Source organism: Zingiber officinale, chromosome 5B (assembly GCF_018446385.1).
Source record: "Zingiber officinale cultivar Zhangliang chromosome 5B, Zo_v1.1, whole genome shotgun sequence".
Taxonomy (NCBI): domain Eukaryota; kingdom Viridiplantae; phylum Streptophyta; class Magnoliopsida; order Zingiberales; family Zingiberaceae; genus Zingiber; species Zingiber officinale.
In genome coordinates, this window is record NC_055995.1 from 130,225,272 (window position 1) to 130,240,495 (window position 15,224).

Genomic DNA, 15,224 nt, shown 5'->3' on the forward strand with positions numbered 1-15,224 from the left:
GAGTTAAATAAGGACATCATTTTTTTTTTTCAAACTTGTTGAAATTTGCATGCACTATGAGCTAGAATTATGAATTATGATTAGAGTTTTACTAGTAGCAAAGTAACCATGAGCATTAAATGCAAGTCTAGTATCAACTAATTCATCTTGACAATTTTGTGTTTTCTCATTTGAGACATTTTCATATAATAAGAATTTTAAAAAGACACCCCATTCTCTCCATGTCAGATTGAAAGCTAATAGGATTTTTGTAACTATAGTTTGATGTAGTGAAATAGGTTATATCATATTTAGGATACTTGTAGTTACAATTTGATGTAGTAAAATAGGTTGTATCATATTTAGGATATTTGTAGTTATAATTTGATGAGGTAAAATATGTTGTATCATATTGAGGATACTTGTAGATACAATTGAACCTGGTGAAATAGGTTGCAACATGTTTAGGATATTTGTAGATAGTGGAAAGGAAGGTGGAGAGGAAGGTGTTGAATTGTAGGACTTGCAAGCATAGTGGTTCTTGGCATGGATTGCAAAGTAGAATTATAATTTAAGTAATTCTCTTTCTGGTTAGAAATGATTTGATTTATTTGTATGTTTATGCAAGGAAAAGAAGATTATATGGGGATGAGTTCATGTATACATTGTTTATTTTGAAAAAACTTGTATAACTTTTAGGTGGTGTTGGATTTGTATGACTTTTTGTACTATTTGACTTGTATCAGATTTTGGAGTCTTGAAGAAGAAAGTTCTTGTATAACTTTTTTAGAAGTTTTTGGATTTGTATTACTGTAAAATTGATTTCAAATATTAATAGATGTGTATATATGTTAAATAGGATGCAATAATATTAATTAGGATGTGTTAAATGTTTATGATGTGTTGAATGTTTATGATGTGGTATTTAATTTTGTTGTAATATGTATTTGAATGGAAATTGTATAAATAAATTAGTTCTACTGGAATTTTTTGGATTTAGGGACGAATTTGGTGATAATTTTTTTTTTTGTCGCCAAATTATCGTAATGGTATCGATAATTTTGCGATAAATTATTTTTTATCCCAAAATTCATCCCAGATTCTAGCACAAATCCATAGATTCGTCCCAGAATCTGGGACGAATTCACATATTCGTCCCAGAATTCGTCTCAGAATCTAGGACAAATCTGTGAATTTGACCCAGGTTCGCATAACACAATATTTTTGTTTATTTTCGTCGTCAAATTTGTTGCAAATTTTGGGACGAAAACTAATTTGTCGCAGATCATAAATTTTTATATTATTATTTTTGTTGCCAAATTCGATGCAAATTCTGCAACAAAAATATTATTCGTCCCAAACAAGTGGTTTTCGCTGCACATAATTTTGCAACAAATATCGTTTTTGTCGTAGAATTTGCAACAAATTCACAGATTTATCCCAAATTCTGGAACAAAATTTGGGACGAAATTTTTTTTATCATAGATCATTAAAAAAAATTTATTATTTTCGTTGCCAAATTTGTTGCAAATTTGGAACGAAAATTTATTTTTGTTACAAAATTTGCAACGAATTTGGTGACAAAATTATAATTTGTTGTCAATTTCGTTGCCAAATTCGTCCCTAATTTTATAACAATTTGTAATGAATATTATTTTTTTGCAAACCTGACAACGAATTTGGCGACAAAAATATTATGTGTCGCCAATTTCGTCCCCAAATTCGTCACCAAGAATTTTGGGACGAAAATTTGTTCGTCAGATAATTGGCTCCAAAAATTTTTGCAACGAAATTTTTAAAAATTCATCCCAGAATTCGTGCCAAAATAATATTTTTTTTGTAATGGTAGAATAATGAAGTTGCACATACTTTCTCCCGTAGATGGAAACTTCTTTTTTATAGTGCTACTGTAATACTTGCACAAGTATTTCAAAGCGTGACACATTTTCTAAAATGTCTTAGGAAATGACAAGGTAAACAAGCATGCATATTTTTGATGTGACAAACTAGAAACTTCCAAAGTACGATTTACCTACGGAATATACTCTGTTGTCAGTGACACAAATTTCTAAAAGGGTACTAGGAGATACATAGATGGATCCTGTTATAGGTCGATTGGCATTGGCTAAGCCGGGGCACCCCCGCTTGGTCATGTAGAAAAGAGCAATCTCCCTTCACTCGGCTTCTCCGTTTAGCAGAGGGAGACCATTTACTCGGACAAACACGCCGCATCGCTTGACACCAACGACGACCGGAGAATGCACTGTCTGTTCGTCTCTTAGCCTTATGCTATTCACTTGGCTCGTCGGTTCGCTAAGACCTCCTGTCCAGCCAAAATCGGCCCGCTCAGCCAACTTCAACGCCATTGTTGATTTTAACTTCCACGTCTTCCATCCTTTGACCTATTTATCATCGTACTACTTGGTTTATGCATTTGCATTTATAAACCAAGCCCGCGTTCGAATCAATACCTTAATTTCATTAAAAAGAAATCAATCCTTCGTCACTCAATATTTACGACATTAATTTACTTCTCAATCCTTTAAAATTTTTATCTATGGTAACTTATGTATAAGATAATTATCTATATCTTTAATTGGTTTAATACACAAACTAGATCTTAAAAAACATCGCAAGGACGTTTACATTTCCTAATAACCATATATATAATTACCCTTCAAACAGTACGACTCTTCTAATTGGCACAAAGTAAAGTAGAAGACGCTAGATTTGTTTACATTCGTACAAACGAACTCTCGGGAACATCTCAGAGGAGCAGGAAGTTTACGACGGCCAGGAAGGATACCCATGCGAGGTAGGGCTTGATGAGGTCGGCGGCGACCGGGTTGACGTGGCTGAAGCACTGCCCCAGCAGGAAGAGCACCACGAAGTGGGCCGCGCACACCGCCATCGCCGACCTCGAGGGCCCGCAGCCGAAGAGCAGCGGAGCCCACAGCAGCTCCATCACCAGCTCCGCCAGGTACAGCGGCAGCGCCTCGCTCCGCCCGTGGAACCCGCCCTTCGCCCACACCAGCCAGGCCGAGAGGCCCAGCAGCCCAGACACGAGGAGCGAGCCCACGTGGAAGGCCCACACCGGCAGAGTCCGCGACGGTGACGCTGCCGCCGAGATGGAGGCGGCGGTGGCGACGGTCGGGATGGCGACGGCCACGGCCAGGGAGCGGAGGCCGCGCCTGGCCAAGGCCAGCTTTTGGTCTTTCGTCTTCTCGGGGACGGTGGACGAATCGGCAGTGGCGGTGGCCAGTTCGTCCTTCACCGGTGGCCGGTGTTTGAGAGTCCCGGAGGCCATGAAGGAACACGATTGAATGGCGTACGGCCGCTTTGATCGTTTAAAATAAGACGAGAATAGGAAGAAGGGGCACGGTGGGGGGTGGAGACACGTGTGGGGACGTGGAGGAAGTGAAAGGGCGGCACGTGGGAGCGGGGCCGCAGTCGTCGGCAACGTGCCTGGTTTGTGGATGGGCTCCGAATTTGCCGGTTCAGGATCGCATTCGATTTTCTACGGTGCTCATGTGAGGGGCATTCAAATCCCCTCCTTCAATTTAGGTGCAGATGAATGAATTTGCCTTCGCACATTGTCTCCGTATATGACAGGACGTGCACACCAAACAAAAGAGGCTCATGTGAATTGAATCTGCCTTCCCCACCTGAATGATTCTTAGGGTAAATAAGAGCATAAGCTACATGATCTCTTTTCTTTTCATCCAGGTTCATAATCACCAGAAACCATTTTACACAAACAAAAGAGACTCCCCACCATTACACTAGAGCTCTACTATTTTACTACACGAACTACATGATGCGGCAGCCATTAGCATTCTCTTCGTCGAAGAGCTCACAAGGTCGGGGCAATGGCGGATAGCTCAAGTACCCATTCTCCTGCATCGGCATCTGGTAGTGTGCTCCTCCGTAGCTCATGCTTGGCTGGACGGAGCTATAGCTGACTACACACGAAGGGAAGTTGAGTTGTTGAGGGATCAGGATGGTTCCAGTACTTCCATCTCCCATGTCCCTGCTTGGAGTTACTTCAACGTCATTGATATTTTCCTTCTTCCCCTTTTTCTTACCACCACCTCCACTCTTGGCAGCCTGCTCTGGTTTCTCTTTAGCAGAGTTGGGATTGGCAGGAGAGCTTTGTGCTTTTTTCTCAGGGTTTTGTGGCGGCCTGCTGGCGTCGCCATCATCGGCCTTGTTGTTTTTCTTGATCTTCTTTTCAGTGGGTTTGTGCTCAGGCCAGAGCTCAGCATGCTTCCCTGTCTTTGTGAGCTTCTTCACAAGGGTCTCTGCCTTGACATTGCCAGTTACCACTACCTTGTGCTGCTGGCTGTCGATGAAAATCTTGTAAACACCTAACGAACATACAAAAAACAACAACAAAAATTTGTTCAATTAGGAATAATGCGCAAAGGAAATGGGACTGTACTCTTTGTTCATCCGTACCATCTATATGCTGAAGGGATTTCTTCACTTCTCTCTTGCAGCCTTCGCAGTGGATGGAAACCTTCAAGGCAAAGGTCTGCTGCATCACTAAGAACAACGTTAATCGAACCAGCAGAGGAAAGAAGGCACGCAGAGGGGAAAAAAAATTTAGACGAGAGAAGTGTTGACCTCGTATTTCAGTGTCTCAGAAACTTGTTCAGTCACTGCCATGAGGGATCGAAGAGGAGTTTGGAGCTCTTCCAGTGGCACAGATAAAGGTAAATGGTGAGGGGGGAAGGGTAGGAAAGGTGAAGTGTTGGGAGAATGTGCAAGGGCTTCGTTAAGTTTAACACGATTAATTTAGAGTTTTTTTTTTTTGTAAGGCTAACTTTTCTTCTCAAGTTGGTCCTCGTAGGAACAGTTAGGTGCATGAGCAATAACTATTATGCTGTTTAATTTCAAAATATCAGGAAAAGATCCATTTAATCGTACAATTATTTCCAAACTATTCACTGTCAGAAGGTACTTTTGCGATGCAATTGCTGGGAATTGTCCAAATGCTGCAGAAATATATATATGTATATATATATATATATGGGAGAAAAACAAATCTATTCAAAGCTGATTTGCTTCTTCTCCAGAACTAAGATTGAGATCGGAGTGTGGACAGTGGAGTTAATGGTTGACATCAGCGCTTTCAGAAGAAAAGGATGGAGATTGACACGCTCCATAAGGCCCTTATTTAATCTTCCTACTGCTGACACTTCCTCTCGGAATTAACTCTCCCCTGCCAGAACAAGACAGGAAAAGCTAAACCTATTAATTAAGCTGGTACTCGTTCGGAACCAGAAAACAAATTCGTGCAAGCAAATTGCTTCATGCAATTAGCCCTCCAGTCTTACAAAAAAAACCCTAAAATTCTTGACCAACACAATATTATATTGCTGAAAATGGGGTAAAATCTAAGTTTTGTTCTCCATCCTCCTAGATAATAGCGAGATTTGTGGTTACGAGAGCATCTTAGACGAATATAAAATAGCGCACTGGAGTTTGCTGAGGTGGGAGCTATAACTTTGGACGAGAGAATAGGCGAGGCAATCAAGCAGCATCATGGAATTGAAGCTTAATGTTTTGTAGAAGTACAGAAGCAAATTATCAAACACAGGTGACATGGAAACAGCAACGACCTTCAGTTCTGTTCCTATTACAATTGCATCGTCCTCATTCACTAAATTCAGGACGCGACGATGAGGAGAATTGAGCTCATCAGGATGATCGACTCGGCTCCCTCTTACAGTGGATGGTATGGAACGTATCCTAGCGACGATTTGACACTGCTCACTATGTCACTGCACCTAATCATAAGGCTCAGCATTTGGTTCGCTAAGTCCTTGTTCCCCATGCGCCTTCCTTCGACGTCGCCATGCTGCATATAATTGTGCGGCTGGGCCGCGCCAGATGGAAGCCCGCGGAGGGAAGACAGCGGCGGAGTCACCCGATCCGCCGCCGCCCAGTGCAATGGTCGCGGTGGAAGCGGAGTAGATGAGACTGGAGTCACCGGCGGTGGGGGGATGTAAGCAGAGTTATCCACAGTCCTTGAAGGATAGGAATGAAGCGCAGACAGTGGCAGTGGCGGCGGCGGCGGGAGTAAAGCACCAGACTTTGTGGTCTTATTGATGACAGAATCTGAAGGAAGAAGGGAGAGGGGCGGTGCTTCGACATCGCTACGACTGCTGCTGCTTCCTGCAATCGCCGGCGACATCACTGGCTTCCCGTCCACATTGTCCAACATGAATTTTACGCGGGGTGCCTCTCGACTGCTGCTAGGGCCAACGTCGTCACCGGGCTTCTTCAGGATGGATTTCAGCTGTCCTGGCTTCTGGTTTGGATTACGTAGCGACCTCAAAGCGGTGCTTGAGCCATTCCCGGGTCGGAACTGGACGCCTTCAGAAGGCCGTGACTCTTGCTTCTGACCTCCGGCATCAGCGGACTGCTCCGGCACCGGTGCGTCAGCGTCGCGGAGATAGAAGTGCACTTTGACCTGGCCAAAAATTTCGTTAACGCGTACGTAGTTGAGGGCTGCCTCCGCGTCGGGCTTGAACTTGTACACCACCTTGCAGGTGTTGGATTTCCAGTACACGCGGGTGCCGGAGAGATCGAGCGGGCCGAACCGGGCAAACCTTGCTTTTAAAGAGGCAATGGACGGCAGCGTCGTCCGGGGTGGGAACTTCATCACGAGCGCAGTTGGACAGGGAACTCGAGGCGGGGGAGGTTCTTTCTTCTTGAGGGGCTCCACGGATTTGGTGTTGCTGGGCTTCGCTGGCACAATCGGCATTGCTGACGGCGTTGCGGCTGCTGTAGGTGTCGCCGTGGAGGCACTGCCGGCTTCCTTCTGGTTACGCTTCTGACTGATCGCCGATTTCTTTTCACTGGCCAAGGCGGCTTTGACTTTGACCAGTTTCTTTTGCCTCTTTGCGCCCATATCCTCTTGGAGATCAGATGGAATGCGTTTCCGTCCAGCGACTACCGGATCATCGGGCCTAAATCCTGGCTTCGGTGGCTTCGCAGTGGCAGTTCCCTCCCTGCCCTCCTTCGCTATTTTCGCTGGAGCAATCTCCGCCGTCCCAACAACTACAAGAGGCTCCTGCTGCTGCTGAGGAGGTGTGTCCGTTTGAATCTCCGCGACTTCAGCTTCAGTGTGGAGCGAAAGGGACAAGCTTTTCTGGTAGACCATCGATCGGAACTTAAGGAATACATGGAGCGCAACAACCGGAGCATCGCGGTCGATGCCGTAGAAAGGGTCGAGTGCTAGTTCATGCAGGTCGGCCACCAGCTCGGGTAGCTGCAGGTTGCGGGAGCTCAAGTCAATCTCGGGAAGCTGAAAGGCGAAGGGGAAGGATACGGTCGCACTCTCGACTCCATAGGCTCTCTTGGACGGCTCCGGCCCAATGCTAAGTAATCCCGAGGCAGATTTTCTATGAGTATCGTCATCTTTCGCCATCCTTACATGGTCAGGTATCAAGCCAGCCCCGTCGCTCTGTTCCCTGCTCTTCCTTTTTATCTTCTTCTTAACATTTACAGCAAGATCTGTTGGGTCGGAGCTAGCAACATCGCGCAGGCGCTTTTTGATCTTCTTCACCTTTGGGATTCCACCCACGACGACGACGTCGCCAGCGTCGTTCGGCTTCGCATCAGCAGCTACATCGGAGACAACAGGGTCCAGCTTCCGGAACTCAATCACGCTCATCTGCGGCGCCTGTCGAGGACTAATAACAACGGGAACATCCACCACCGATGCGTCCGGTCTCTGCTCTGAGACCAGGTGAGGTTTCCCCTGAGCATGCAGGCCGGGTGAACCTTGCGGCAGCTTGTCGTCGAAGATGTCGTCGACGATAATGGAAGGTTCCCTCCTCTGGAGCACGTAGTCACCGTGCACTGAGGCATCCTGGAAGGTGAGACTTGGTTGGGCAGGGGGCTGCTGAGCAGTGGGGAAGAGGTTGTAGAAGGTACGATAGGATTCGGTACGGGAGGTGAAGTCCAGCAATGGAGGACCAGCGACAGGGGCGGTGATGGAGAATTGTTCGTCCCTCCGCTTCAGCACGTATTTGTTCTTCTTCGCAGATGGAGGTTTGGGCACTTTGGGTGCGGAAGCTAGCTTATGGACGGAGCTTTTCTTCTGCCGGAGGGACTCGGGCATCACCAGTTGCCCGCTTAGAGGCGCCGCTGCAAAGAAACACAAATAGAAGAACACGCCATCAATACGACCGGTCCGTTGCTTCTGTTACTTTTAAAATAACCAGAGCCAACAATGAAATGTATATAAAATGGTCAGATTAACTTAATATCAAATTAATTAGAAGCAGATTAAGGCTAAGATAAAACCTAAATATATTTAGGCTGTTCGACACGTGTTCTGGAATTAATTCCAAGGCGGCCATGTTCGTTTATTGTAGGCATCAGAAGAAAGTGAGGAATTGGTCCCCTTGTTTTAAACCTTTTATTTAGTATTGGATAAATAAAGAGAGTAGCTTTCCAAGTCCTGGAGAGGTTGTAGATCGAAGACTGCTTGAGAGATTCATTCCTGCTCTGATACACTAGAACAAAATATACGGGCTTCTGATACCTCCTGGGATCTCATCCTAAAACCTACCTGAAACTCAAATTTCCTCGGGTAATCTCACTGGAGTTTTAAGTCCTAATTGCACCATAAAGAAACTGCAATCCTAATAAATTAACTATTTTTGTCCGCACAGTTTAAGTACCATCAACTTTCCACTGAGCCTATCTTTCAAGCAAAAAAACATATCTGAACCGTCAAAGAATAGGAACCGACATCTTTTTTTTCTCCTCCTCATTGTACTAATCAAAGAATCACCAAAAGGCTAAAATGAAGGATGCATCCACACAAATAGAATTAAGATTCGTTTTCATTTTCAATCACAAGAAAAGATGATGACATTGACAACACTACCACCATCTACTTTCAAAACTTTCTCCTCATTTATGATTTTGATCCCTCTTTCAAAACTTAAAAGACCATGGTTAGGCTGTGAAGATACTCATGGTGATCACTCATTTCCAAAGAGATATTACCAGAGATGGGTGATTTTGTCATACATTCTACAGTTTGACAACTGAGATGACACTATGACAGACTTGTTCAAACCAAATTAGTCTGTAACTTGTTAAAATTTCATTAGTAATCTTTCGGTTATTACTAACAAATTAGTCTGTAACTTGTTAAATTCACTGAAATAGGAAAAACTAGTTTAAAAGATTATTCCGGATCCCAATCTATACAAATTCCTAGTCCTAGATTTCATATTTGCTAATCTTGTCCAGGATATTTGTTATTCGAGGTCTCAGGGAATTTGGAACTATATTGCATCACAGAACCAAATAGTACCAATAGGAAAAAAGATCCAACAAGTAAAAAAAGTATGCTTTGATTTCCTTGCCACTTCGAGGAGCTCTCCTGTGCAAACCAAGTTGCATAAATCAACAAAGGAAAAGCAATTTTGAATTGGGAGAAAATCAAGTTGCACCACAGGATGAAAAATTATAAAACCAGGTCGATAAAATCTCAGCATTCCCAATGTCAGTGAAACAAAAATGATTTTCAATAATTTTTTTCATCAATAAACAACTATTATAAACTGCACCGAGCAGTCTGACAAGGGGATGAATCATAATCATAGATCAAAACGGTCATTGCAACCAAGAACATGGATTGATTGACCACTTTTGGTTAAATGACCTACGTCTGCCTTTCCTGATGGCTGAAAATGATTATATGCGTGCATCGCATTTAGCTTCCCAATACAATTTTGCATATTTATGAGTGTTTCAACCTCCAAAATTGCTTGTTAAAATAACAGACATTGAAATTACACAAAATACTCAATTTGAAAATTGAAAGCCTAAAAAACATTTAAACTGACGTTGAGAATCAGCCAACAAATATAAGAAAGAGAAATATCAAAGGAAAACCAATCGCGAAAGAAAGAGAGAAACACAGCCATTAATGGATTAGAAAGAATAACATACCAAACAGAAGAGTTTTTTTATCTTGAAAAAAGAATAGTAGTCGTGGAAACCAATAAAATGGACAAACTATTGGCCCCATGAAATCAGTTACCATAACTAAATCTGAGACAAAAAAACGTTTAGAAATCTCCCATTTTAATGAGTAAAATATAAAATATTGTGTTGGACTTGGATTAAAAAGATAGGCTAAAAACATTTAGTGGACAACTAGAACCCATTTTGATGTGCAACATGTTTTACAAAATATCATTTGAAGCTTAATGAGATGCTAGAGTTTTTTTGTGTAACGATATGATGCTAGACTTTGAAGAGTGCAAATTTCATGTGTCATTATGTTGTTTGTTCAAAATTTCTTAAACTGTATCCATTTTTTCATTTTGTTGTTTATTTTAATTATGAAGGTAAGGTTAATCTGGCATTCCGTTTCTGCCCTAACAAACAGTCATTACTTCAAACTCCAATGACCACCTTTCACAACCGCATGTACCAAAAGAAATGAGTAGGACAACATAATACTGAAATCAACAGATATCCATGGCAATCATCTATAATATTCCAGAGTCTGCTTAATGTAAACCATAGCCAGAAACCAGACATAAAAATTAACTGGTTTAAAGAGATCAATTGCACCAGTACCATGAAATTACACAAATGCAAATACAAATTATATCCATGTGACAGCCTAAAAGCAGGGTAACAAAAAGGCATGCAATGATTAATACCTCGGGGGGTAAATCTTTCAGGATGATTTAACATAGACCCAGTCAGAGATGGCCGTACTGGCTCGACACCGAATGCTTGAGCATATGTCTCGTCAAATTCTTCGAAGACGGCACGGCGGTAAGCAAGCATCTTTGCCACGTTCTTAATCTGATCTATAGCAGGAAAACTCTCTTTCAGTGGACATAAGGCCAACTGCTTTAGAAAGAAGACAGATTGCTCAGGCACGAAGTTTTTCCGCGCATCCTCGATCTGCTTTGATGAGTAAAAGCCCCATGGTTCGAATCCTGGGACATCAACAAGAAAATATCCCGGGACATGTGCTGAACCAAAGTTGGATTTATTCCGGCAGTAGCAAGCCAGACCAAGAGCCTCCCTGCGGCTTGCTTCATCGGCTGCCTCTTCAACTGCCTTAACAAATGGCCGCAAGGTGGTCTGTTTAGACTTCTCCTCATAGTGGGGGGCAAACGGGACGAGCTCAGCAGGGTCAAACCATCCGTAGCTGCTATCACCAAAGAAGGCTACCAAAACATGACCATCCCTTCTCGCCCTTCGAACAGAAGGCGAAGCAAAAGCCTCATTGAACAAGTAACCAGGCCACCATGGATGTGATTTCACCTTTCCCCAAACCATGTCGCCCAGATCGAACCCATTCATCCAGTTTCCAACCGCCCTGTGCGGCATCTTCACCCCATCTGAAACTACAACCTCTTCAGAGGCACTGTCATCGTCGAAACCCACACTTTCTGCGAGAGAAAACTCAACTACGTCATAACCAGGGACAGAAATCCCTTTCCCAATACGAGATTCGAAATAATACCTGGATCCATCACTACGTCTCCGTGAGCGTCCTTGGAAGATCCAGAGAAACCCGCCTCGCCGCGGTCTAAAACCAAACCATAAGCCTCTTCCTTAAGCTCCACCGATTCGATCTCCTTGAAAACCCTTGATTCACCAAATCCGCATCCAAAACCATGTCCATCAGTCGCTGCCTTGTTTCCATCTACCGGTCCATGCGAACTGCCCACCTCCATGTAAGGATCAGCGATAGCACAGCCGATCTTGACTTCGTCGGCGACGAAGGCCTCGACGAGAGCAGCGGAGAGTTTAGAATCTAGATCGACGACGAGAAACTGAGACTAGCCCTAGCGTAGAGAAGGAAAAGGACCCCTTGGATCGAGGTCGAAAACGTAAGAATCGAGCGCCATGAGCGCCACGACGAGAGGGAGGGGAGGGGAGAGGAAGAAGCCCTAGAACGCGAAACGAGATTGGGAAAGTGAGTCGGCGTCTCATACAAGGGTTTGCGTTATTGATACGAGATTTGAGGGGATAAAAAAGAAAATGGAATGATCCGGAACATGAGGAGTGGAGCGATCGGACGGCCGAGAGGCAGCCGCTCGGCCCATCTCACACCTGTCTTGCTCTACCGTCATAGGCACGCTCTCGGCACGTGAGATGATAGATAGAAGAGAGACGATTTGTTTTAAGCGACCCTAATTGAGTAATTTAGAACGCTAACGCTTCTTTATAAATCAACAACAATTTATTTTTTCTATAAAATTATAAATTTTTAAAATAAAATTCTTAATTATTTAATAATGTTTTTAACGAACTAAACTCTTCACTTCTTTTCTGTATAAGATAAAAACTAAACACTCTTTTTTAGAAAAAAAAAATCAGTCACATTATCAAAATTAATGAATTAAATACTTTTAAACAAAACTAAAATTATTAATTGTATGATTCTACTTAATCGAAGAGAAGTAACATCTATCATCCTCGTGTTAATGGAAGTGAAACAATTCTACATGTTTTTTTATGCCCTCCTATGACTTCCCACACTATTAAGACTATTAAGAGGGCTAAATCAAGAAATAAAGATAGTCAACACGTAGAAGGATAATTTCTCGATTTTATTGGGTCTCTTATAACTGTTCCATTTTATCAAGATTTGATCCTTATTTAATTCTATAAATTTATCATAGAATAACTAATTCACCAATTGAAGAGAAATAATAATAGTAAAAAATAGAATCTATCATCCCAACTATCCCATATAGTTGGCCCTACAATAATATGTGAAGAAATAAATCGGAAAGATTTAACTGGTCAGTACCGAGAGAATTTTTTTCAATTTTATCAAGATTTAAATCCTTATCTTATGATAATCCAAAAGTAATAATGATAAACCTAATTAGTCTCATAGACTAATCCTAAGATGATCGGTTCAATCCCATAGAATTTTTTCACATGCCACTAGGGTATATTGATAAGTGCGAGTGGTGGACAGCTTAAAAATCCAACATCTTTTAGTTATGTGTTTCATTTGGAGAAAAAATTTCTGTAAATATATTATAACTAGAGATCAAATCTCAAATATTTAGATGATCTAGTCTGAATATCCTCCCGCGATATGATAGTCAGGAGTAATAATGGTTGTAAAAAAGGCGAATGCGCTTGTCCTCAGCGTCCCCGTCAACCCGTCCCAGGGTCAATACGGAAGAGGTAATTAATCACGGGCGGCTACTAGCCTTTGTATTAGTGATTAACATATAAAGAAGATATTTACCTCGACTTTGTCAATATTCGAACTTCAAACCTCATTATAACAATATTTCATACGCTAGCTATTAGATTCATCGGAGGGGCAATAGTCAGGAGTAACAATGTTAAATATGAAAGTGGAACGATTAAATCAAATCGGATGATACCAAATGCAAATAGAAAACTGAAGACGTCTTTTTGTAATTGAATCAGATAATTGTTAATTTATTTTTTCAGTTGTTATTATTTTTATCCTAATGTATATCTCTATTTGCATTAGTCGAAAAATCATACCATATTTTCAGTTGATTGAAGTAGACAATTAGAATCATTAAATATATATCTCTTGAAATTCTTGAATGCCTTGGAGTTAGCTAAGTGTTGCAAGAAGATATCCTAAAATCCTTTCTAATCTTTTTGTTGATCATCCTCAAAGCTTCCAAGTACTTGAATAAAGCTAGAGGCTCAACCCAAACACCTAATCAATCTTCTTTTACTAAAGTTTTGCTTTTCATTCTTATTTAGATGTGTCAATTCAAGTGAGATTATAAAGAAGTTTACCTCATTACTTTTGGTGCTGATAACATCATATGGTCAAATCTATGTTTTGATATATGACAAAATTATTTAAAGTTAAATTGTACATATTTTAATTGATGTGCCAAGTGTATAGGTGTAAGAACTTACTAAAAAAATTCTTAATATGTCAGATGATCAAATACTAATCATAATGAGACGATTTGGTAAATCGAGAGATTAAGAGAAGTCCTTAACTCACCAATGAGTTAAGAGGGCTAGATACTAAACAAAAGATGACTCAAAGATCAGGGGATTATAAATTTTATGATCTCGTAACTAAATCAATTTTTGAGTGGAAATGATTGATTTTTTGAGGATGTTGAGTTTATATAGGGAGATAGGATTAGGGATTTTGTATTTAAAGAAGATATATTGATATTTCCATATGTGTTATTGAATTTGGTCAAGATTCTAATCTTGATCATGTTTTGATGGATCGAAAGCGCTAGAGGGGGGGTGAATAGCGCTCGTGGCTATTTTAGCGATTTAAAACACAGAGTAGAAACGCAGCGGAAAGTAAAAGCAAACACAAAAGACACAAGTGTTTTACTTCGTTCGGAGCCTATCTCGACTCCTACTCGAAGGCCCGCGGTCCTTGACCGCTTTCGGTGGGCAACAACTATATAGCGCAAATCTTTACAAATATATGAGTACAAGTATGAGCTTAAAAAGAAAGATTATACCGACAAAATACAAATATGAAGTGGTTGTCGATTGTCGGAGTAGCAGAGTCTAGTTGAAGCTTTCGGAGCAGCGCATAAGGTCACATGTTCGTCTGTTCGAATTGTTAATGAAGCTGCACCTCGAGGCCTCTATTTATAGCTCTGCAAAGTCTGATCCAGATCCCCAAACTTGGGGATCAAGTTTGACCCGACGTGGATCGGTCGACCGATCCCAATGTTCGGTCGACCGATCAGGCGATCTTCTCCCATCCGATCCGCCCGATCCTCTCGCTCCGCTGGTCAAACTCTATCTGAGGTTCGGTCGACCGATCACCATTTTCGGTCGACCGATCAGCTGTTCTGACTCAGCCCAGTCAGCTTGATCTAGTCGACACCAAACCTAGGTTCGGTCGACCGATCCCGAGGTCCGGTCGACCGATCCCTGTTTGAACCCAGCCCACCTTCTGGAGATCTGATCTGGTAGTTTGGAGGTTCGGTCGACCGATCCTGGTCAGTTCTAACCCTGCAGAAAACTGTTAGTTACCTGCAAAACAGAGTTAGAACACAAAAAGATAACATGATAAGTATAATTGTCAGTCATCGGACTGACCGGGTCTGACTTCAAGTTTCCGACCGGAAACCCTAGGTCGACCCGACGCCTACTGTTCCCTCTACGGGGAACGTATCCTCACCTACTCCACTCAGGAGATTTTACCTTTGGCCAGTGCGATCCTCCAGATCGACTGGACTTTTCCG

General features: G+C 42.1%; 3 protein-coding genes across 4 annotated transcripts; all 3 read right to left on the reverse strand.

The window, feature by feature from the left end:
• Positions 1-2,544: 2,544 nt before the first annotated feature.
• On the reverse strand, positions 2,545-3,478 carry LOC121986007 (translocator protein homolog). Its single transcript, XM_042539765.1, has one exon. It carries the CDS (start codon positions 3,284-3,286, stop codon positions 2,747-2,749), a length of 540 nt encoding a protein of 179 aa, XP_042395699.1. The 5' UTR covers positions 3,287-3,478; the 3' UTR covers positions 2,545-2,746.
• A 143-nt stretch (positions 3,479-3,621) lies between these two features.
• On the reverse strand, positions 3,622-4,778 carry LOC121986006 (heavy metal-associated isoprenylated plant protein 36-like). Of its 2 annotated transcripts, none has more exons than XM_042539762.1 (3): positions 4,606-4,778; positions 4,438-4,516; positions 3,622-4,346 (listed from the first exon to the last, which is right to left on the reverse strand). In XM_042539762.1, exons 1-3 carry the CDS (start codon positions 4,645-4,647, stop codon positions 3,790-3,792), a joined length of 678 nt encoding a protein of 225 aa, XP_042395696.1. In that variant the 5' UTR covers positions 4,648-4,778; the 3' UTR covers positions 3,622-3,789. The 2 variants fall into 2 exon arrangements, with proteins under 2 accessions (XP_042395696.1, XP_042395697.1); XM_042539763.1 differs by having other exon boundaries at positions 4,438-4,513; positions 4,606-4,777.
• A 724-nt stretch (positions 4,779-5,502) lies between these two features.
• LOC121986008 lies at positions 5,503-11,985 on the reverse strand. The gene is made up of 3 exons (XM_042539766.1): positions 11,504-11,985; positions 10,686-11,429; positions 5,503-8,139 (listed from the first exon to the last, which is right to left on the reverse strand). Exons 1-3 carry the CDS (start codon positions 11,715-11,717, stop codon positions 5,708-5,710), a joined length of 3,390 nt encoding a protein of 1,129 aa, XP_042395700.1. The 5' UTR covers positions 11,718-11,985; the 3' UTR covers positions 5,503-5,707.
• Positions 11,986-15,224: the final 3,239 nt, after the last annotated feature.